The sequence below is a fragment of the Gadus chalcogrammus genome, chromosome 18 (genome assembly GCF_026213295.1).
Source record: "Gadus chalcogrammus isolate NIFS_2021 chromosome 18, NIFS_Gcha_1.0, whole genome shotgun sequence".
NCBI classification, from domain to species: Eukaryota; Metazoa; Chordata; class Actinopteri; order Gadiformes; family Gadidae; genus Gadus; species Gadus chalcogrammus.
In genome coordinates this window covers 11,140,502-11,162,052 of record NC_079429.1, presented here as the reverse complement: position 1 = coordinate 11,162,052, position 21,551 = coordinate 11,140,502, and the positions used below count along the sequence as shown (strand labels likewise).

Here is a 21,551-nt window from a genome sequence, read left to right as displayed (position 1 = left end):
CCCCCTGCGAACCCATGGCCAAAGATATAGCCCCTATATGTACACTGGGATTGTTTCTGCTTGTGCTCCCCTTCTCCTGACCTGCGACAGCATGTGGGTCACTGCTGAATTCCTCGTGGTCCACCGTGCCTTGATTCAAACAGCCCTTGAGTTTCTTCAGCACTGAGGCGGCTGCAGCCAGCCGAAACAGACCCTGCAGACAGAGAGAGAGAGGGAGGGAGTGAGAGAGAGAGAGAGAGAGAGAGAGAGAGAGAGAGAGAGAGAGAGAGAGAGAGAGAGAGAGAGAGAGAGAGAGAGAGAGAGAGAGAGAGAGAGAGAGAGAGAGAGAAAGAGGTAAGACCATGATTTATAGGTTGAGATGAAAAGATTGAAGCAGAGTTTAAGTGAGATTTTAGATCGATTTTCATTCCAACTGAAACAAACCCAGCAAATGGAATTTTAACTCACAACCCCGCCCACGCACAGACCCTTACAAACTATCGTTAATGTTTCCATTCCAAACAAGTGCAACACTGTTTTTGAGCTTCTTCAATGTTCCTTGCTGGACAGCACTTTGGAGTAAATTGTGATGCTTTTAAGGGTGATTTATCAAGCAATCAACGTAAGAAATCCACCCTTTGCTAATATGGGAGGGTTACACCCTCGGTACTACTGGTCGTATCCCAGCCCAGAGTCAGGACCATGTGAGGGACTACACTGAGGACCAGTACCTCCTCCTTCATGCCGGTCCTCAGCAGCATGTGGACGCACTCCTGGATTGGCGAGGCGATCTCCCGGGGGCCGGCGGCCAGGTGGGAGAGGAGCGGCTCCCCGAACACCTTGTTGTTAGACACCATCTGCAGAGGATCTGCATGTATACACACACACAGACACAGACACACACACACACACACACACACACACACACACACACACACACACACACACACACACACACACACACACACACACACACACACACACACACACACACACACACACGCATACACACACACACACACACACACACACACACACACACACACACACACACACACACACACACAGACATGCATACACAGACACACACACACACACACACACACACATGCACACACATAAACAAACACACACACACACACACAAACACCAACAGAACACAAATATGTTCATACTGAAATGTCCCCACAAAGACACACACACACACAAACATGACATTATGATACTCAAGTTCATTGAGCTATAGATCTTTAACAGACTATAAACTATACCTTTGTGGCTATGGTTATCTTTGAGCTCCTTGATGTTTTGTTGTAGGAACTCGTGGGAACTTTTGTGGTAAGCTGCCTGTAGCTCCAACAGCTGAATCAGACGTCAAAAATGCAAAATTAGTAGCAGGTGTTGCAACAACTACAATCAAATAGTTACAAGTATAATAGCTTAATATAATGTCATCCTAAATAAGATAACAGACTGATAAAGTGTAAACCATTTCTGATAGTGCTGGGTAACATGGGTTTGTATTGTATTTCTCTTCTTCTACAATGGATAAAACTAAGCACTGAGCACAATTTGATATTGTGAAACCAAAAATAGACCAGACACCACATCTTACGAAACCAACTCACGCTGATGAAGTAGTTAGCATAGTCGTCCTCTTTAGCTGCAAAGTGATACAAGTCGGCGGAGTACTCGTCCTTAACACACAAAAGAACAACAACCTTAAAAAATAGAATTGAACCTGATATACCTGTTATACAATGGTCATGATTTATGGATTGGTTTCATTTCCACAATTAAATCAAATAAACATACTAATCTCTGTAGGCATCTATGCCCAAGATTCCTAACTACTCAATAAAAACGTATATGGGGAAATAGTTGATTCGATGCACTCAACTCAAGCGTGCCAGTCACGCTGTATTTTGTTGAAGCTGGTTAAAGTGATAACTGCTCTTACTTTAATGTTGTCCAACTTCCTCCAGGCCTCCTCCACTTCCTCCCTCAGTCCTTCCTGCTTCGCTTGAGGGCCGCTGCTGGTCTGACACCTGAACACACACACATGTACACACGCACAAACGCATGTTCATACGGACAGAGACAAATACAGAGACCAAGACGAGGCACAGATACACACACACACACTCTCTCACACACACACACACACACACACACACACACACACACACACACACACACACACACACACACACACACACACACACACACACACACACACACACACACACACACACACAACCATTGCAGTTAGCTGCTATGTACTTGGGTCAAAATATATATACGTTAACAATACGTGTTAACCCAACATACTTGTGACGTGCATTTTGCCAATCTGTCGTCAGTTTGGCAAACTGTTTCTTGTTCCTAAGAATCTCTGGCAAATCCTCCTGAGGATGAACAAATGAGTGACCTCTTGAGTATTTTACAAACATCAAATGTTAAGAGTGAAAATTATCTCTTGACGGCCTACGGTAAGCATTGTGAGGCATTCTTACATCACTGAGTTTATTGAGTGGCTCCAGAACCTCTTTCTCCACTTTCATCTCAAAGTCGGCCCGTATGTTGGCCAGCATCTTCTCAATGAAGCAGCACATTTCCAAAACTCTCCTGATACACACATGAAGAGCAATGTACACATAGACTCATAGATAGGGAGATAGATTCATAAGAGGAGAGATATATAGATAGATTCATAGATGGATGGATGGATGGATGGATGGATGGATGGATGGATGGATGGATGGATGGATGGATGGATGGATGGATGGATGGATGGATGGATGGATGGATGGATGGATGGATGGATGGATGGATGGATGGATGGATGGATGGATGGATGGATGGATGGATGGATGGATGGATGGATGGATGGATGGATGGATGGATGGATGGATGGATGGATGGATGGATGGATGGATGGATGGATGGATAGATAGATAGATAGATAGATAGATAGATAGATAGATAGATAGATAGATATAGATAGATAGATATACCTCATAGAGGACTCTGCATCAAAGTCTTTCAGGCTCTCTGCCATGCTGACAGAAAGCATCATTAATGGCAGCTTTTTCTGTAAATACAGAGAGAGAGAGAGAGAGAGAGAGAGAGAGAGAGAGAGAGAGAGAGAGAGAGAGAGAGAGAGAGAGAGAATGGGAGAGAAATTGTGATGTGATATGCAACAAAAAAAGATGAGATAGAAGTAGAGAGTGAAAGGAAGGACTGTTGAGTCTTGGAGGGAGAGGGAGGAAGCTTTCCTCTCTGTACAGGTGAGTCATAGTCAAATCCGTGTGAGGGCAAAAACGTGCAGGTTTCACTACCAGGGCTTTGATGGTACACAAGCGGGAGGGCCAACCCAGTGAGGACACCCCCAACCCAGCTCAGCTTTGTCTTTCACCTACTTGCAAGGCATTGGTAGAAATATCTCATTGATTTGTTCATTTATTTTTTCTTTGATTTGCTATATTGGTGTTGCTCATTTTTGTTTGATTGAGAATACATAGCTAACTTTGAACTCAGAATGAAGGAAATTATGTTATATTAGTTGAATCTTAAGCTTTGTCCTCGCATTCTGAACATGTATCTATGTCACGTCAAGTCATATAACAGGTACAATCAGAACTTCAGTACAGATGAGTACAGTTCAGGTGATTACAGTACAGGTGAGTGTTCATATAAGTACAGTACAGGTGAGTCTATAGGTTAGTACAACACAGATAAGTACAGTACAGGTAAGTACAGTACAGGTGAGTAAAATACAGGTAAGTATAGTACTGGTGAGTGTACAGGTAAGTACAGCACAGGTTAGGATAGTAATGGTGAGTGTACCGTTGAGTACAGTAACGGTGAGTACAGTACAGGTGAGTGCCGTACAGGTGAGTGTCATACCATGCGTTTCTCAGCCTCAAGGCCGGTGGGACTCTGTAAGCAGCCGTGGAGTTTCTTATGAAGGACCTGACATGCTTTCTTGGCCGGCTCCACCCGCTGCTCCACCTGCATCCAATCAGGGAAATACACTTAATTGACCAATAGAAAATGATGTCATGGTCACTGAATAATGTCATGGGGCAGCAACTGAAACAGCGCCACTAACGATTCAAATTGCACATTGATTAAACTCAATGCAAAAAAAAGTATGTTAAACAACAGGTATATGCAATGTTATGGGAGATATTAAACTAAATCTGTCAACAAAGTAGTAAGGTATTAGTTGTATTCATTAGCAAAGTGACGTGGAATGCGAGAAATAAAGGTAATGGAAATTGGGAGCTATATAAAACAATGGACAATATCAAGTAGTCCTCACCACAACCAGAATTTCAGGAAGAAGGTCTGTGGCATCTTGTGACCTGTTGATATTCAAATCATTAGGGGTATACGAACATTTACGACATGCGCAGAGCTATGTCATGTGTGTGTGTGTGTGTGTGTGTGTGTGTGTGTGTGTGTGTGTGTGTGTGTGTGTGTGGATGAATTACACAAAGTATATGGCACGAGATCGAATGACTCAAAACAAATAGTATGAGGGGATCCTATCATCTTTGAAACACTATATACTTCCCTTTTTTCAAATCAATCTCGTTTCACTTTTCCCCATGCCTCCTGTTATTTCAATGTTCAGTCTAGCAGTAAAACACAAATGTTCTATGAGTAGCCTGTCAACACGCTGGTTGTTTTGTCTTTTGTGTCTTTATGAACATTGTGTGTTTATTTGTGTGTGTGTGTGTGTGTGTGTGTGTGTGTGTGTGTGTGTGTGTGTGTGTGTGAAACGCAGTTACATTACACAAACATAGTTGTGTGCATGTATACACACACACACACACACACACACACACACACACACACACACACACACACACACACACACACACACACACACACACACACACACACACACACACACACAACTACGTTGTGTAATGTTACTGCGTTTCTTTGTCCAAATAAACAAACTTATTTTGAGTGAAATGAAAGTGATAAGAAGGAAGCGTGCCAAATGGATGCTGTGCTCTTGCAGCTGCAGGGTTCTGGCATCGTATGAGTCAATGATGCCTACCAGACCACACTCCACACGTCATGTACTGAGCTGGGCTTCATGAGCTTCGCGCCTCAAAGTCGTTCATACTCTCCATGCTCAAACAGTATTTTAGATTTTTTGATGAACTCACAGACCGTGAACACAGACACACCTCCAAGAACAAAGAACCTCATTGAGGCAACAGTAATGCTTTAGTCAAATACAATTTTAAAAGGTCACCGACAATTATAGTTAATGAGCCAAGTAGAACAAAATGTATATGAACAAAAGTAATATCTGGAGAGCCATCATTTCAAAGAAATGATACTTTATGACACACAATATCTTGAAATAGTGTCTAACAACCTGAATCCAGACGAACTCATGATGATGATTTATACATTTAAATGAATTATAACTAGCGTGTAGCTGTAGTGATCGTACTGTACCTCCCACCGGAGCCCAGCTGCTTCAGTATATTTAGCATACTTGCAGTTGACCCAAAACCACCAACTGCCTGGTCGTTTCTCCCTCTCTCTCCCTCTCCTTCCCTCTGCCACCGGCGGTAAAATGGGCTTCAAAATGTCCTCCACCGCGGGGCCCAGACAACCTACTAATGCATCAGAAAGGCGTAGGAGCAGGTCGTCTGCTTTGGGGTCTTGGCCTGGGCACCGAGCGTTTTGCTTTGAAATCCCCTGTAACTTTTTAAAACGCTTTTCTGTGGTCTCAGAAGTGCACTCATGCCTCCACTAGCACGCAGGAATCACACAGAATGAGGAAGTTTCAACAGATGAGATACATCAGCTAGAGCAGGGGGGGGTGAGAGAGAGAGAGAGAGAGAGAGAGAGAGAGAGAGAGAGAGAGAGAGAGAGAGATTTCATATGCAATGGCTGCATAGCTTTGCTGTTCAATGTGGAAGTAAGCACACATCTAAAGTTAGGATAGGCATACTTATAAAGCATCAATGGGTAGCAAGGCTTGTTAGGTTGAACAATAGAACATTGAGCTTGTCGTTATTAAACCATGCAGCTAGTAACCTTGGGGTGATTTCAAAAGATGAACCAAAATACATGATTCTTTACTTGTCTCTTTACTACAGTAAGGGTTGCTTTGGCACTGCACTACCCTATGCTTGAAACTGTGGGGCTAAAAGTTAGTGATGATTGTGTCCACAGACGTTGTGCGCTTCAGGAGTGTGTTTTCGAGAAAAACTCCTACAACGCCGTCTCTGTGAGTGTCTCTCTGCAAGAGAATAAGCTGGATGTGAAAATCTAAATGAGGAAACGAATCTGTGCTCTTTGGGGCCAGAGGGCTGTTGCTGCTGATAGTTGATGAACAATTGGCTGTGTTAATAATGAGGCGATAGCATGATGATGGCTATACTGAACGAGAGTTTTACTTCTTTTAAACAAGCGACCAAAAATACCTTTGTTAGTTGGCCTGTGGTAGACGTGTTAGCATGCATTTTATAATAGGGTTGCTATGGGGCTGCTCTTATGCTATACTACTAAATTAATCTTTGAACTTCACCTGCATGGCACGACTGGGTCTGGCATGCTGGTACGTTTGTGCTGTGCTATCCACAGACACCACCGTTTACTTTTGACTCAGTGCTGCGCTCAAGTGGTAAAGGGGAAACGTGCAATAGAAAAGACGCACAAAATGACTCACGACAGTTAAAGAATAACTAACAAGCTCACTCACTGCTGTGTAGATGTGATATATCACCATTTGCAAACTGCTCTATTGTGTCATTCCTTGAGACTTTCTATTATAGGTTTGGTTAATATTTATTTTATAAGATGCTTACATTTTTACATGATCCCAAAAAACGTAACCGCATTGGCCATCATCATCAAGTGCATCTTAATGATCAGTTATGTTCAATAACTTTTTTATAGAACTCAATACAGAGGCGTAATTTAGAGCAGGCCTAACTATTCAATGCTTCAAGTGGTGTTAAATAGAGACAAAACATAATTCACATATGCACAAATGCCTACTGTTAAAAGTAACAGTACTTCGTTTGGTGCTCTCACCAAACTATCCTCCCATTTTTCACGCGTAATTGTTGGGTCCGTCAGTTCGCAGCATGTCGCACTGTGAGTAGTGCAGCGGGGGACAGTAAGTTCACGTACTATTAGATCTTACAAATGCTGCGTGTGCTCTGGGCCTTTTAGCGACCTTTGGCCCCTGGACACCAGTTGCCCATATAGTTAATCCGTCCCGGGCTAAATGGTAAATGGGTAATTCCATCATCATTTTATGTGCGCTATAAAAACTCAATAAGAATTGTCCAAACCATCATAGGCCTTACAGACCTTACATTAGCAAAGATAAAAAACAAAAAAACAAAGACAGTAATGTATCTATCAATGTATTTATTTAAATCAAAATGTATAACATGAAAAAAAAAATTGAACAAGTAATTTCAGTCTCGGAGAGATTTAAAAACACTGTGGCTATTTTTGTACACTGTATGGTTTTACCAATATACTAATGAGGAGATTATTCTTTCAGCAATTTCCACGAGAACATGGCTTTCCTCTTCAGGGCTTTCCAGATAAACGCCTATAGATATATATAGTCTGACCATGGCATTTGGCTACCCGAGAGAGACAGTGAGTTGGTCTTCAGTAAACGTTCCAAGGCGTCGATGTCCCTGGTCCAGTCTGTTTAAGAAGACGAGGCCAAGGAGAAACAAAGGTCGAAACGAAGGTCACGAAGGCATGTCAGACAGGAGCGGCTTCTTTTGCAGTTTTTTGATTTTCCATTGAAATAATAACTACCCAAATTATAAAAGTATGTCGTCTTATGTGTAAATTATGTTAATTTTGGCCGCATATCAAACGATTCAGGACAATTTGGGGAAGCGAAATGAAGTGCTCCTACTATGTACCCTTCCATAGGATCTGGATGTCTTGTTGAGGGTTTGTTGGTGTTTACATGGGACGGTGATCACAACATTAATAGTCTAGGACAAGCAGCAGTGGCCCAGCTATGAGCCATAAAACGCCTTTAGGAACCGGTCTGCTGCTCAGTTACCAACGCGGTAGTTGGGATCCACTAGCATCACCCTTTGGAGCCAAAATAGCCAACATGTGACGTTCGCACCAAAGGGCATGTGCAAAAAGGGCAGTGGTGGTGGTGATGGCGACAGACTAAGGCCCAATCCCATTTCTACCCCTTCCCCCTTCCCCTTCCCCCTTCAAAACAAGGGGGAGGGGTAAGGGATAGAAATGGGATTGGGCCTAAACATTTCAAAAGATGAGATAGACTTGCATGCATCCATCTCTGCTACAGCACTGTGCTTTAAGAAAGACGCGTGCCACCTTGGATGGAATAAGCCAAGAAATACCAAACACCTCTATACATGTATCCATCATATCCCTATCCCTTATCCCCCAGAACAGACGGGAGGGGCTACAAAAGCTCTTCACCCGTCACCCAAGGGTCATCCGACCATGCAGCGGACCACGTATTAAAAAAAGAATAGGGAAAAAGGAAATGTGATGGATCGAAAGGAAAGGAAGAATTCCAGCAGCTTTAAGAATGGGTGACCCTGGTGAGCGAGGACGGCGAGCGAGGAACGCCACAAGCCCCTGGAACACCTGCCATCGTCATCTCTCAACATTCTGAGCGACCGTTATTTTAAAATAGAAAAAACCCAAAAGGAAAAAAGCAACAAAAGAAAAGGCATCCCAGGTGTTCCACTTCTCTCCATCTCCATTCGACCCATCCCTCCCTTTATTCACCCCGCTCCGCTTTGCATTGCCTGGGAGGCTCAACTTTCATCTCCCTGGTTGATATATATTTTTGGGGGAGGGACAGGACAACCTGAGCAGACACCTCCCCTTGTATTGGTACACCATCTCCGATCTCTCTCTCCCTTCCCTCCGTCCCTCTCTCTTCCTTCCCTCCGTCCCTCTCAGCCGGCTGTTCCTGTCAATTCTTGATGTGTCCCGGGGTTAGCGCTTCGCCTTCGACTCGTCTGTATCTGTTTTGGACCAAAACAGAAAGAGAGAGAAAGTAAGACATGGCATTAATGACAGCGTATAACAGAATGCAACATACAATGTTCAGAGTCGACTAAAATATGCATTTCAATATATCTAACCATAAGAGCCTCTTTGTACATTGCCAAAAAAAAAAGAACAACTTTGTAAACAAACCATAGAGGTCTGTGCCTTTGTTATAGGTTAAAAAAAGAGACTCCAGACTTTAGAGTAACTCTGATGGTCGAGTCTCTTTAAAAAGCATTTAACAGTTGATTCAAAAGTTAAACAGAGGTTATGGATATAGCATGACCCACCCACTCGGTGACCTGTATCCCACAGCAACAGCAGGTGACACCTCCCCCTCACCTTTCTTAAGCTCGTCCCGTTTCTTGGCGGCGTCCTCCCTCTGTTTCTTGATGATGGCTAGGCGGGCCAGGTCGGCCCTGGCCTGCTCCGTCTTCCCCTCCAGGTGGAGCTTCATGTAGCGCTCCTTCGCCTTCTGCTTCTCAATCTCCTCTCTGAAAAGGGAGGGCCACGTGGATACAGAGGCACACAGACAGGAACGTTATTAAGAAAACGGCTGATGCACTCCTTAATATGCATCGTCCGTATGATCGGAATAATAAAGTAGTACTTATAGGCAAGTGAGCGTGTGTGAAAGTGTGTGCTCCTACCGTTCCCTGCGTGTGAGCTCTTTCGGAGCTTCAATGTCGATTTCCGTAACCTTCTTGTTCTTTTGGGAAATGCGGTTGGGGTTCTCGATCTCTATGAGTCCTTCCACGCCGCTCTTCTTCTTTGACTGTCAGAACGAGTTAATATAAAGCAATGTAAATTGAAAGTTTTACCCTCTCGTAATGGAAATTGCTATGACGATAGAAAACGTTTATTTTCCATTGGCGACAGTGAATGGTTGGTTGGTAGTCAGATTTGTAATACCCATGGGCTTCTTATACAACTATGCAGCCACAGTAGTACAGATAATCTATACAACTACAACAGTATGGCAAAATATTCAGTATAAACCAACTAATTGAACAATCTAGAGATTACATTCTGAAATTGAACTATAGATCGTTCCATGTGGTTTAATAACACCGTACAAACACAAGCCCCTTGCCGCAAAACTTACAAGGTCCTCGTCGCTGCTGCTATCCTCGTCTGACCCGGCAGATTCCTCCTTCTCGGCTCCGCCATTTGCCTCCTACAGTACCCAAAAAACACGAGTCAACAACAGACCTGAGGATGTTTCAACATGCAATGCGTCAAATTTGTGCATTTTTTATTGACTCACCAACTCTCTCTGTACTCGCATTTGTCGGTCAATCTCTTCAGGGTTGCTAAACTGTTTTCCCCGGCCCTTGTGGCCCTTTCTTCCTGCAACACAGAACACGATAACAGTTGGGAGGTGAGTCACAAATGACGTTCACTGCGCTAGCCAATATTAGAGAATTCACAAGAGTGGAGACGAGCAGCTGGTGTGCCGCAATGTGTTCGATGACCGAGTCAATCAGTGATCTACGTTTGGGTTTACAATCGTTTTCTTGCATTCCCGACTCAGACACCACTGACATCCCGTTGGATCACTTGTCTCTACCCGAATTTTTGACGGTGCGGCCTCTGTAGTCCACATGGTGCTTCTGGATGTGGTAATACAGCTGTTCATGCACATGCCAAATATATTTTCATAATGTCTAACAGACGCCAGCGCATAACTCTCCGACATGCAAGTAACGGGAGTTATTCAGCCAATAGTGATTGCAACACTTTTATAGTGACTCACTTGCCGGTTAGCTAGCTAACAGGTTTAGCTTAGCTGCTAGCTCACCAAGAACCTAGCACGTCAATGTTTTTCCCAAGTATTGTTGGCAAATACTTACCGCCTCGTGGCATGTCTACAATCAGATCTTGACTTTCTAAATAGTGGAACGGGTTTTTGCGGTCCACTGACGATCGCTAACGTATTTTCGGAAGAAAGACAAGAGAGTGCCGCCTTCGTGTCTCCCGCTGCCAGTAGCCTTCAGCAGTCGCTTCCGGAGAGATCGGTGACACCAGCGCCGTGGGACAATATTCAGCCAATAGAAGCACGATGTATATTTTTTGGATAAATAAATGTACTCGACCTTTGGTGAAATAAACAGATACACGATAACTCACAAGCTTGTTGCAAATTCTACAAAAAAAATAACAGTCCGGTTTCGATTAGGCTACGGGTGATTTTATATAGACCACTTACAATAGTCCTCAACATCCGAAACACACATACACTGGGTAAAGCATGCCAACATAAACCGGTGTAGTAATACAAAAAAACGTTTTCCTGGATGAACTATGGTATGTTAACCATCCAGAGAATTCAAAGCAGACGTTGTGAGGAATAAACAAACAAGCAATGTTGCATCATAAAATGTTGAATCACCACGTTAGAATGTATGATTGTTGCCCAACAAACCCATGCAAAAAATATTATTTCAACGCAATGAATGTTCAAAAAGTACAAACCAAAGATCTGTTGAATACGTTTGGGGCTAGGGTTAACCCCAACTCTATTTCTTTATTAAAGTGGAAAATAAATATGAAACATATCTTTGAATGCAATCAGCGACATTGACTATACAATAATAAAAGTAATAGAAGGCAAATCTAGAGATTCGAGAACTCACAGGACATTCCAGATGCCCCTTTGTCATGATGGCTCATTGTTAACTATTTCCACCAAGTAAAAATATGGCTTTATATAAACCTCACCAATGAATCATATAAACTTGACAGCAAACTGGTTCCTAAATGCTGTTGAACTACATGTTTCTTTTAGATAAACAATACACACAACCATGAACCTTGAACAGATGTCAGTATAGGTTATCCTGACCCAGGATAAAATTGACAATTTCCATTACATTGATCCCGAAACTACTCTGAATAGTCAAATGTTGAATAGAGTTGTAATTTCCAAGCCTTCAGATGTTTCATTTTTTCCTCCGCTGGTGGATCTTCATCTCCTCCAACTCCCTCTCCATCAGGTGGGACTCGGCCGTGGTTTCAGACAGCTGGAAACACAGAATAGTGAGGAAGGATAGTGCAGACTACCAGACAAAAGCAGAGCATCCTACCGGTCTCGATTTTTCTAGAAATTATTTTGAAGGAGCTTTGGAAAAAAGTGTCTGCCAATGACCAAATGTTTATTTGATGCTACCCAGCTGCTTCCTGAACCTCTGTTCTATATATAAAGGCCGGGCAAGTACACCTTGCATAGTTGAGATGGAGACTTGCCTATTTAGTGGCATTTCTCAATGATGCCTAAAGATAGCCTGCAGACATTGGGGTTGTTGCATGTGCTTATTTGACTCAAGGGTGGGTCTAAGGTCTTTGCTAAATCCTCACCATGTCTAACAGGAGGTCAATTTTCAGTTTGAGGAGGTTGTTTTCCTCTTCCAGCTGCAGATTCCTCTTCTTTAGCCTCTGCATTTCTTTGCTAGACACAGTTCCGCCAGACTCTGCATACAACATGAGGAAACAGAGCGGGAAAAATAGATATGCAATTCATTATCTCTAGTATTGTATTGACAAGGGTGGGTTACTGGTTGATGATGTGCATGTTATTGTCGGTTTGGCTAGATGGATATTCAAAATATTCATTACCTGAAGTCCACTGCCCCTCTTCAAATTTTAAACTTTGGCCTCCAATGTTCATCACCGGAACCCCATATTCAAGGCCCAATTCCACCTCCCTCGTTGACCGGTCCAACTAAAACCAGAGCGAATTAAAGTCAAAACGTTGTCGTCTGCACATTATGTGTTTCTGCAGGAGTCAGGAGTATTCACTTACAGTATGGAGGTTCGATAAGGATGCAGACTTTCGAGGTGGGGTTTTCTTTGGGGTGAATGTATTCCCAAAGAGCGGCATATTCGTCAACGATTTCTTGAATGTCTAAACAGAATAAACGTTACACAATAGCCAGTGGGTTCATTTACTTGAATAACTGAAATAGCGCTAGGCTAACTAACTACAATGCTTTTTTTGCAGAATAAACTAATCATACCTGGAGTTTAATACAAAATGGTGTTTGTCACTGATGGCCTACTTGAAACGTTGTTGAATAATGCTATACAATTACCTCCATTTAGCCCTAGAAATGTGTTTAATGTTTCAATAAAGTGAACATGTCCTCTACAACAGAAAATACATCAACAGCGAAGCACATCGACAACAGCGCATGTGCGACGATGCCATTACTTAAAGTAGAGGCCTTTTACATTTACACGCAGGCAATTAATTCGATGAAGTTTTCAAATAGTCATCGCTATACACAATATATAAAATGACTCCAGAATTCAGTATTATTCGAGAGTATGCTATGGTTTATTTGCACATATAATGTAAAATGTGTAATACGGTGACCGGAATACCCCTATTGGTATGCAATAGTAGTTTGAACTAAGAAACGGGAAAATCACCATGGTGATCTCGAAGCCATCTAAAATGTATTATATATCTATACGTTGCTTATTTGTAGCTTATTAAATTAAATTACCTTTAAAAATAACATGTGTCTTTGCAATTTAATGAGACTCTAAAATCCGTTATGGCTCTGATGTTAACTATAAATTAGCCATAAATTGAAGGGTAGTATCGTGCCCCAGTGGCCTAATGGATAAGGCACTGGCCTCCTAAGCCAGGGATTGTGGGTTCGAGTCCCATCTGGGGTGGTACTATTTTATCTTCTCTCACACTGAAACATGGACATAGTTTCTGAATAGTGATAGGACATTACCAAAAACAAAAACAAATGTTACAGCTACAGAACACTTAATCAGCGCGTTATGTCGATCGAGGCAATGTAATCTTTTGAAAGAACGGAAATCATTAGTTCAGCCCTACACGGCTATGTTCCTCTGATATGTACATGGAGGTGCAGAGTGTCGAACGTTGTGTGTTGTTTTTCGCTTTCTATGCTTTTGTACACACTAATCGTAAGTACAGGTCAATTTCTATTACATTTTATTCCCAAAAATATTTTCATAAGTTCGTTAACTGTTTATTCGCAGGCTTTAACCACATATGGTAGGCCTATAGAATTTAAGTACTAATGTGATAAACGTTTTCATTTTTAAAGTGACTAAAATAATTGATTGAATTGGAACGATGAATCTGTTTGAAAAGTTTGACATTAGTTGCCAACTGTATTGAATATAATTTTGTTTTCTTCACAGTATCTCGGTTTACATTGTTAGAAACATGCTAGCCACATATAAGCACGTATTTGTGTCCGATTAGTGATCTTATGTAATCTTATATAATCGTTATCCAACTCTAATCATCATCCTTTACGGTAGATCTCCAAGAGGCTACTGCGTACTGGAACGAGGCCCAGAAAAGTGTAATTCTGAAGGAGGGGGTGATGGACACGCTAGATGGGGGTGCCTATGGGTTCTATAATGATACCCTCCTCCTGACTGGGTGGGGGTTGTTGGAAGTCCGTGCAGGGTACGGAGGAAAAAAACAAACCGATGAAACCACTTACTTTTTGGCGGGTTACCTGGAGGGCTTCCTGACGGCCAGGTGAGTGGTCTGGTCGAACACGGTGCAGCGACCATGTGCATTTGGGGGAGACCGTTTGGATCGACGTTTAAAATATCACAATTTCTTTGTTTCAGACAGATGTTCAGTCACTACTCCAACATGTACCCACAACTGATAAAGGACGAGGAAATGGTTCATACCGTTGAAAGCTTTTTGAGGTATATGGAGGAAAATGAACGAAAGCGTGAATTTAACGGCAATTACTTAGTTAACTTTATGGACGTACGAAATATTCAAAAAATATATATTTGTTTAAAGTAAACGCATCACACAAAACTGGAACTTACTCGCCAACATCTTATTTAATCACAGCAAGCAGAACTGCTGGAGCAGAGAGCAGGTGAAACTAAAGGGAAACAGTGACATCTTGTGGAGGCATATGGGACTCATCCTTGCTCAGTTGGACGGTCTGCAGGCCGGAGTTACATACTGGTCGAAGACCCAACAAATGGAGGTGTGCATGTTTCAGCGCGAGTGGATGCATGTTTAATTGTCTTTGCCTTTGTGTATTTGTGCTTAAATATGCTTGATTGTGTGTTCACGTGTATTGGGCTTGAATTTGTGGGACTTGAGGTTTTTGGTGTGTGTGTGTGTGTGTGTGTGTGTTTCTGTGTGTGCGTACGTACGTGTGTGTGCATGCGTGCGTACGTGCGATTGTGTGTCTGTGCATGTCAGTCTGTTTTGAGCAAGAGTTTCCATATGGCCATTGTATGTGTGTGTGTGTGTGTGTGTGTTTGTGCCTGTGCATGCGCTTGCTGAATCATCAACCTCAAATCGACTCGTCCCATTCGTATTCTCTGTCCCACGCCTGTGTTCTCCCCCTCTCCCCTCCGCTCCCCTGTAGCCGCTGTCTCTTCTAGCGGTACAGTTTCTGAATGGGATGGGGGACCTGTTGGACCTAGTCCCTGCCCTGACTCCCCGCTCCAAGTCCTCCAGTGCGGGGACGGGGCCGTGGAGAATGCCAGGAATGGGCCACTGCACTGCTCTTATAAAGGTCAGGCCAACCCCCCCCCCTCCAGGCCCCCGGGGGTTGAGTGGTAGGCACAGTGCTTGGGAAAAGCAGGCAGGCGGTAATCGGTGACCTAGTGAGGTCCTGTGGTTGGGTGTGTGTGAGCGTCCCATTGGAATTGGAGATGCAGGAGATGCTTCACGTCCTGTCCTGCTCTTCAGGAAGGAGGGGGCAATGTGTGGGGACTGGAATACAAACGGTGGACATTCATGCAGTGCCGCATGTCATGGGTGCACACACACACACACACACAGACACAAACACACACACCCAACACACAAACACATACAGGCACGTAGGCTCAAACACACACACAGAAGCAGGCACATACACTCACACACACACACATACATACAGGAACACACACCGAAGCACGCAGACCCACACTCACACACACACACACACACACACACACACACACACACACACACACACACACAAACACAGAAGCAAGCAGACACACACACACACATACACCAGAGGCACTTGCACACACAAACACAGAGGCACGCAGACACATACACACATAGACAAACACAATGTACCATACCTCCCGTGTGTTGTGTCTGTCCCAGGTGCTGGCGGGCTTTGAGAACCTGCTCTTTGCTCACTCTAGCTGGTTCACCTACGCTGCCAGCATGCGCATCTACAAACACTGGGACCTCCGGATCTCTGGTCAACCCACAGCCGCTGCAAAGATGTCCTTCAGCAGCTACCCTGGTACAAATGCATTCACGCACACACCCAGTCACATACAAGTACCTGCACGCATACACACATTCACAGACGACATGTATACATCCTGTGTAACATATTTGTTTTATGCGTACGGGCATTAAACAACCTTGCTTACATTTTTATGTGTTAAAAAAAATGTATACACACATTTGTCTTTTTAGCTTAGTTTATACTGTGTTTATACAGTGTATATAAACTGTATAGTCCAATCTCTGAGTAACATTCTGCTAAAGTGCAAAAGAGAAAATAAAATAAATAATACATGGCTCTGCTTCCCCTCTCAGTCTTTCTGTTTCTCTCTCGCTCTCTCTCTGTCTCTCGGTCTCTGGCTCCCTCTCTCTCGTTCTCTATCATGTTCTCTCTCTCCTCTATTGAAAGGTGCTAAACATACATAAACAGTTAATGGAAGTACTTTTTTTGCATAAGATAATTGTATAATCCTCACCTGTATTTGTTAGTCACCTGTATATATTTGTCTTGTTCCGAACTACACATTTTTAAGCATTTCTTGGACATTAATGCTGCTTATGGTTCATGCATGGTGTTTATGCATGTGTTTACTTGGCGTGCCTAAATCAATCATTACAGGGATTGTAGAGAATGAGCGTGGTTGACAAAAAGCAGCACCAAAAAACGGTGCCTCACTTTTTATACACAATTGTTAGTTAATCTCATCCTCCCCGATCTGGTCCTTCCCTCCCTACCCACAGTGCACTTTGAACCTTTGTTGTGCGTCATTCCCCGCAGGACTGCTGTCCTCCCTGGATGACTTCTACCTCCTGGGTAGCGGTCTCCTGGTCACTCAGACCACCAACGTGGTCTTCAACGTCTCCCTCTTCTCCCTGCTCACCCCTCACTCTCTGCTGGCCTGGCAGAGGGTGCGGTTGGCCAACGCCATGGCTCTCAGCGGAGAGCAATGGGCCCGCGTCTTCTCCAATTACAACTCAGGTGTGTGCGCGCGCGCGCGCGCGCGTGTGTGTGTGTGTGTGTGTGCATGTGCGTGTCTGTGTGTGTGTGCGCGTGTGTGTGTGTGAGAGAGGGATCTTAATCTTGAGCTGAGTCAGCACACGGGGAGACAAGTGGAATCATCATCCCGAAACAACAGCGAATAAATGACTCACTCAGTAGTCAACAAGTAATTCCAGCCCATTAAAAATGCACTTCCATCAAAATGGAAATGTCAAGTTTCAGATTCTCCTCCAGATCTCCGCTTCCTCCTCTGCTTGTTATTATAATCCGTAACCCTTGTGTATGTAAATGCATCATCTGCACTGGGTCTTTGGTCATTTGTTGCTATGGAGGCTAGAGAATAGGACGCCATGTGAAGTGTGTTTCTAACACTGATTACCCAAGCACTGACACAACATGCATCCTTTCAGAAATGTCCGCCCCCCCACTTCCCCTTAAACACATACACTCTAAGCACTATAGCTTCCTGTTTCTGAATGAGGGGTCCGACCCTGGCCTGGAGCGCTGAGGGAATATGTCCCGGAAAACATGCCCTGGAGCACAGCACTTCCTGGCCTCTAAACAGATTAAGGGACATCTATTTGGAAGGCTGCTACAGTTACAGTGATTGCCAGTCCCAAAGGGCTTGAGAGGGCCGCACTTATGTCGGCGATAGACAGGTTATGTCATGCAACAGCTGTATGTTATGTAGGCCTATTACGCAATAGTGTGTACTCTGCTATAGTATAGAGAATTAAGGTGGTGTTAAACAAGCCTGCTTTCTCTTTCTCTGCATCCCAGGCACCTACAACAGCCAGTACATGGTGTTGGACCTGAACAAGGTGTCCCTTGGCCGAAGCATGGAGGACGGGGCCCTGACTGTTGTGGAGCAGATCCCTGGGAAGGTCCTCCATTCAGACCAGACCCAGGCCCTACGCAGAGGTAGGACAGGGGGGTAGGTAGTGTAGGGCTAACCGGTGTATGGTTGTGGGTTTTTAGACAATATCCGCAGTCTAGTTGTAGGCATGCAAAAGTCCTTTTGATTAAAATGTGTTTGATGATGTGTTTAACAGAAGAAGGAACTCAACAGATTATATTGTGTACAACACAGAACAGTACAACTCAATGTTGTTAAACTTGTGCCTAAACTTTATCTAAAAGAGGACACCCTAATAAGAGACTTCTACCCCACACATATTTGAACAGGCTACTGGCCGTCGTACAATGTGCCGTTCCACGCCGACATCTACAACCTGAGCGGGTACGGCGTGATGTGGCGCAGATACGGCGAGGAATTCTCTTATGACCTTTGCCCCCGGGCAAAGATCCTGCGTCGAGATCAGTCCAGGGTCTCTAGCTTGATCTCTCTGAAACACATGATGAGATACAACAGTAGGTGCTTTGGTTGCTTGGCTCTCATTGGTTCTCTGGCAGGAAGCTCTCACTCACATGATCCTCACAGTCTTTTTCCATTATAGTTTTCGCTTTCTGTTTACTTTATTTTCGGCGCCACAAACTTTGACCCAAGCAGTTATGTTGCTCTTGATTATAGTTATTTTTCCAAAAGAAATGAATGATTACTATCTCGTATATTTCTATGTTTTTGAGACATGTTTACTGTTACCATCCAGAAAAATATGCATTATTTTAAGTCTGAGTTGTTTTTTTGCCTGCAGTTATTTTCTGTAAATTATATGTATGTATGTATGTATGTATGTATGTATGTATGTATGTATGTATGTATGTATGTATGTATGTATGTATGTATGTATGTATGTATGTATGTATGTATGTATATATATATATATATATACATGTATGTATGTTATCAAAAACATCTTGTAAGAGTGGTGTATTTTTAGCCCTTGTACAGTGTGTTGTTCTGCTACAGTATACGAGTAGGAACAGTCCATCCTTTGTTGCAGACTACAAGCGTGATCCCTATACCAGAGGACATCCATGCAAAACCATCTGTTGCCGTGACGACCTAAAGCTGCGCAGAGCGCGCCCAGGTGGATGTTATGACACAAAGGTCAGAGGTTACTGTTATCCTACCGAGATCAGGGTCATGATGTCTCTGGTCACCTGAGGGAGTCTTCAGTACTCCACAGATGAATTTATCATTGTTAAACATTCAGGAATTTTTATTATTATTATTATCGGGATTGATGTGTTTTTCCTTTGTTATTTTTAATGGTCATGTTGTAAAAGAAAATCAAAAGGGCAAAAAGCGATATGGACAGTTTTAAATGTCAGATACTGTGTAACTCAATTATTTATAAGCCAGTCTTGACATATGTATTGCTATTTTGGTAACCTATCCCTCTCTCATTCCTCCTCCAACTCTCTCTCGCTCACTTTCACACACTGTAATTACTCACACGCACACTTTAATTGAACAATTACCCCACCTCTCCACCCCCCCCCCCCCACTCACACACACACGCCTCTCTCCTCACTCTCTCTTCATCACAGTACAGGTAACAGACTACCATATGTCGCGACAGTTGGTTGCCGAGGTGATAAACGGTCCCACCACACAGGGGGGTCTGCGGCCGTTCTCGTGGCGATGGTTCAACGGCACGGCGCATAAGGATCTACCGCCAACCTACAACTTCCCCTTTATCGCCGTGCGGCCAACTCTCCACCAGCCCTGACGTAGAACTACATGGGTGTAGTTAAGGGTTTCTATCGTGTTATCTGAAGTCCCTGAAACACATTTCATGCCGCCATCTTGATGCTTCTTGACCAAAGATACTGTACAAGCATCTGTTGCTGTTACTCTTATGATGATGGTGAACAAGCACTAAGATGGCGGATCTATGTATAGGCATACTGTATATACTATGTCTTCCTATCACCTGTGTCACCCTTCCCTTTAACACTGTACTTATTTAACCCTTGTTAACTCCACAAGGCACTCTCTTATAGGAAGTATTTATTACAATAATTAGGTATTCAGAGGGTATCTCTGGATACCTATTGTTGTATTTATTATTAATATTATTATCGGAAAGTGAGACTATTATAATGACACGTTAGCACAACATGTATTTGATCAAAAGGTGTATAAGAATTTGTCAAAATATGGTTATGCAGTTAGCAGAGTGAAGAGGTTGTAGCATAGTCAAGGTCTATTTTGTCCAATAACAAAAGTTCAATTCAAAGAGCTGCATAACAGAAATAACTTTTTTGATTGTCAGGGAGAAACGTGACATGAATGACCATGAATTGACCTAATAAAAATAAACTTAAGTTGACTGGGTGTTGGCCTGAGTTGATCTATGAGAGATGTTAAAGCAAGCATCGACTGGTGCAGGAACCACGCCCAAAGAAAACTACAACACCCAGATTCGTGGACACATCCTTGATACGGAGGCGGGTTGGTTCGGGCGATGGTTTGGACCGAAAAGGGCGGAGCATTCTCGCCTGCCTTAACGGGAGGAAGCTTGTGGACGCGAACATTCGCGTCAGTCTTCGTCAACTTGTGTCCGTTACAATTTCCCCAATGGCAACAGAAGATAGACGGGAACCGGTGCCAAATGCTTTATCAGAGGTCGGTATGCTGAAGACGACGCACCACGGCCACAACAACAATAACAACAACAACAACAATAACAACAACAAAGACAGCGAGGGAACTGATAGCACGACAACAACGGCTACCGCTACGGCGACCGCCACTGAATCCAGCGGGATAGCAACGCAGAGCATCGGGAACGGCTCTGGGATCAACCCCACTGGGGGGAACAGCGGGAAATGGGTCCGCTTGAACGTCGGCGGCACGGTGTTCCTCACAACGCGGCATACCCTTCTCAAAGAACAAACTTCCTTTCTTTACAGGCTCTGTCAACAGCAGGACTTGCACTCAGACACGGTAGGTCCGTCGTTCGTAAGAATGTCCTTCTTGTTTTTTTTATTTTTCGTTTATTTATTATATTATTAATAGCTTGACTTGAGGAGTTGCTTCTACTGCCTTGGACCGGTGCTTGCGATCGCAAGGTGGGCGACGTTTTAACGCTTGGCTGGTTGGACACCCTGTCACAGTATGGGGCATTATAGCGGATGCACAGACAATGTGGGCTACGCGGTCCACACCTATCTGCAGAGTGAGTGCATATAGGCGTACTATGAGGATACCAGGCTGTGCTGAGCAATTGAAAGTCAACGAGTTTCTAAGCAGGGGTGAGACGGGCTCAAGTGTAATATGAATTCACAATGTGACCTTCAACACAGCAGATCTCTCTCTCTCTCTCTCTC

General features: G+C 43.5%; 4 protein-coding genes and 1 non-coding gene across 6 annotated transcripts in view; 3 read left to right on the top strand and 2 right to left on the bottom strand.

Moving 5' to 3' along the window:
* Positions 1-7,365: 7,365 nt before the first annotated feature.
* Positions 7,366-10,983, bottom strand: pdap1a (pdgfa associated protein 1a). Its single transcript, XM_056577333.1, has 6 exons — positions 10,893-10,983; positions 10,307-10,389; positions 10,145-10,216; positions 9,690-9,814; positions 9,382-9,533; positions 7,366-9,014 (listed from the first exon to the last, which is right to left on the bottom strand). The coding sequence occupies exons 1-6, from the start codon at positions 10,903-10,905 to the stop codon at positions 8,986-8,988; spliced, it is 474 nt and encodes a 157-aa protein (XP_056433308.1). The 5' UTR covers positions 10,906-10,983; the 3' UTR covers positions 7,366-8,985.
* On the bottom strand, positions 10,892-13,222 carry LOC130371527 (protein chibby homolog 1-like). Of its 2 annotated transcripts, none has more exons than XM_056577334.1 (5): positions 13,131-13,222; positions 12,842-12,943; positions 12,655-12,760; positions 12,397-12,509; positions 10,892-12,062 (listed from the first exon to the last, which is right to left on the bottom strand). In XM_056577334.1, the coding sequence occupies exons 1-5, from the start codon at positions 13,134-13,136 to the stop codon at positions 11,982-11,984; spliced, it is 408 nt and encodes a 135-aa protein (XP_056433309.1). In that variant the 5' UTR covers positions 13,137-13,222; the 3' UTR covers positions 10,892-11,981. The 2 variants fall into 2 exon arrangements, with proteins under 2 accessions (XP_056433309.1, XP_056433311.1); XM_056577336.1 differs by having other exon boundaries at positions 13,056-13,211.
* A 427-nt stretch (positions 13,223-13,649) lies between these two features.
* On the top strand, positions 13,650-13,722 carry trnar-ccu (transfer RNA arginine (anticodon CCU)). The gene has a single exon. It is a non-coding gene; the product is annotated as a tRNA-Arg (tRNA).
* A 482-nt stretch (positions 13,723-14,204) lies between these two features.
* Positions 14,205-20,522, top strand: LOC130371547 (phospholipase B-like 1). The gene is made up of 10 exons (XM_056577362.1): positions 14,205-14,575; positions 14,671-14,754; positions 14,909-15,050; positions 15,441-15,590; positions 16,181-16,325; positions 17,091-17,291; positions 18,093-18,233; positions 18,498-18,683; positions 19,217-19,323; positions 19,772-20,522. The coding sequence occupies exons 1-10, from the start codon at positions 14,415-14,417 to the stop codon at positions 19,946-19,948; spliced, it is 1,494 nt and encodes a 497-aa protein (XP_056433337.1). The 5' UTR covers positions 14,205-14,414; the 3' UTR covers positions 19,949-20,522.
* A 185-nt stretch (positions 20,523-20,707) lies between these two features.
* kctd17 (potassium channel tetramerization domain containing 17) overlaps positions 20,708-21,551 on the top strand; it is a gene marked incomplete at its 3' end in the record, with an annotated part of 21,182 nt that continues 20,338 nt past the window's right edge. The window contains exon 1 of the mRNA XM_056577695.1: positions 20,708-21,168. Coding sequence (XP_056433670.1) covers positions 20,800-21,168 — 369 coding nt within the window. The remainder of the gene's footprint in view (positions 21,169-21,551) is intronic.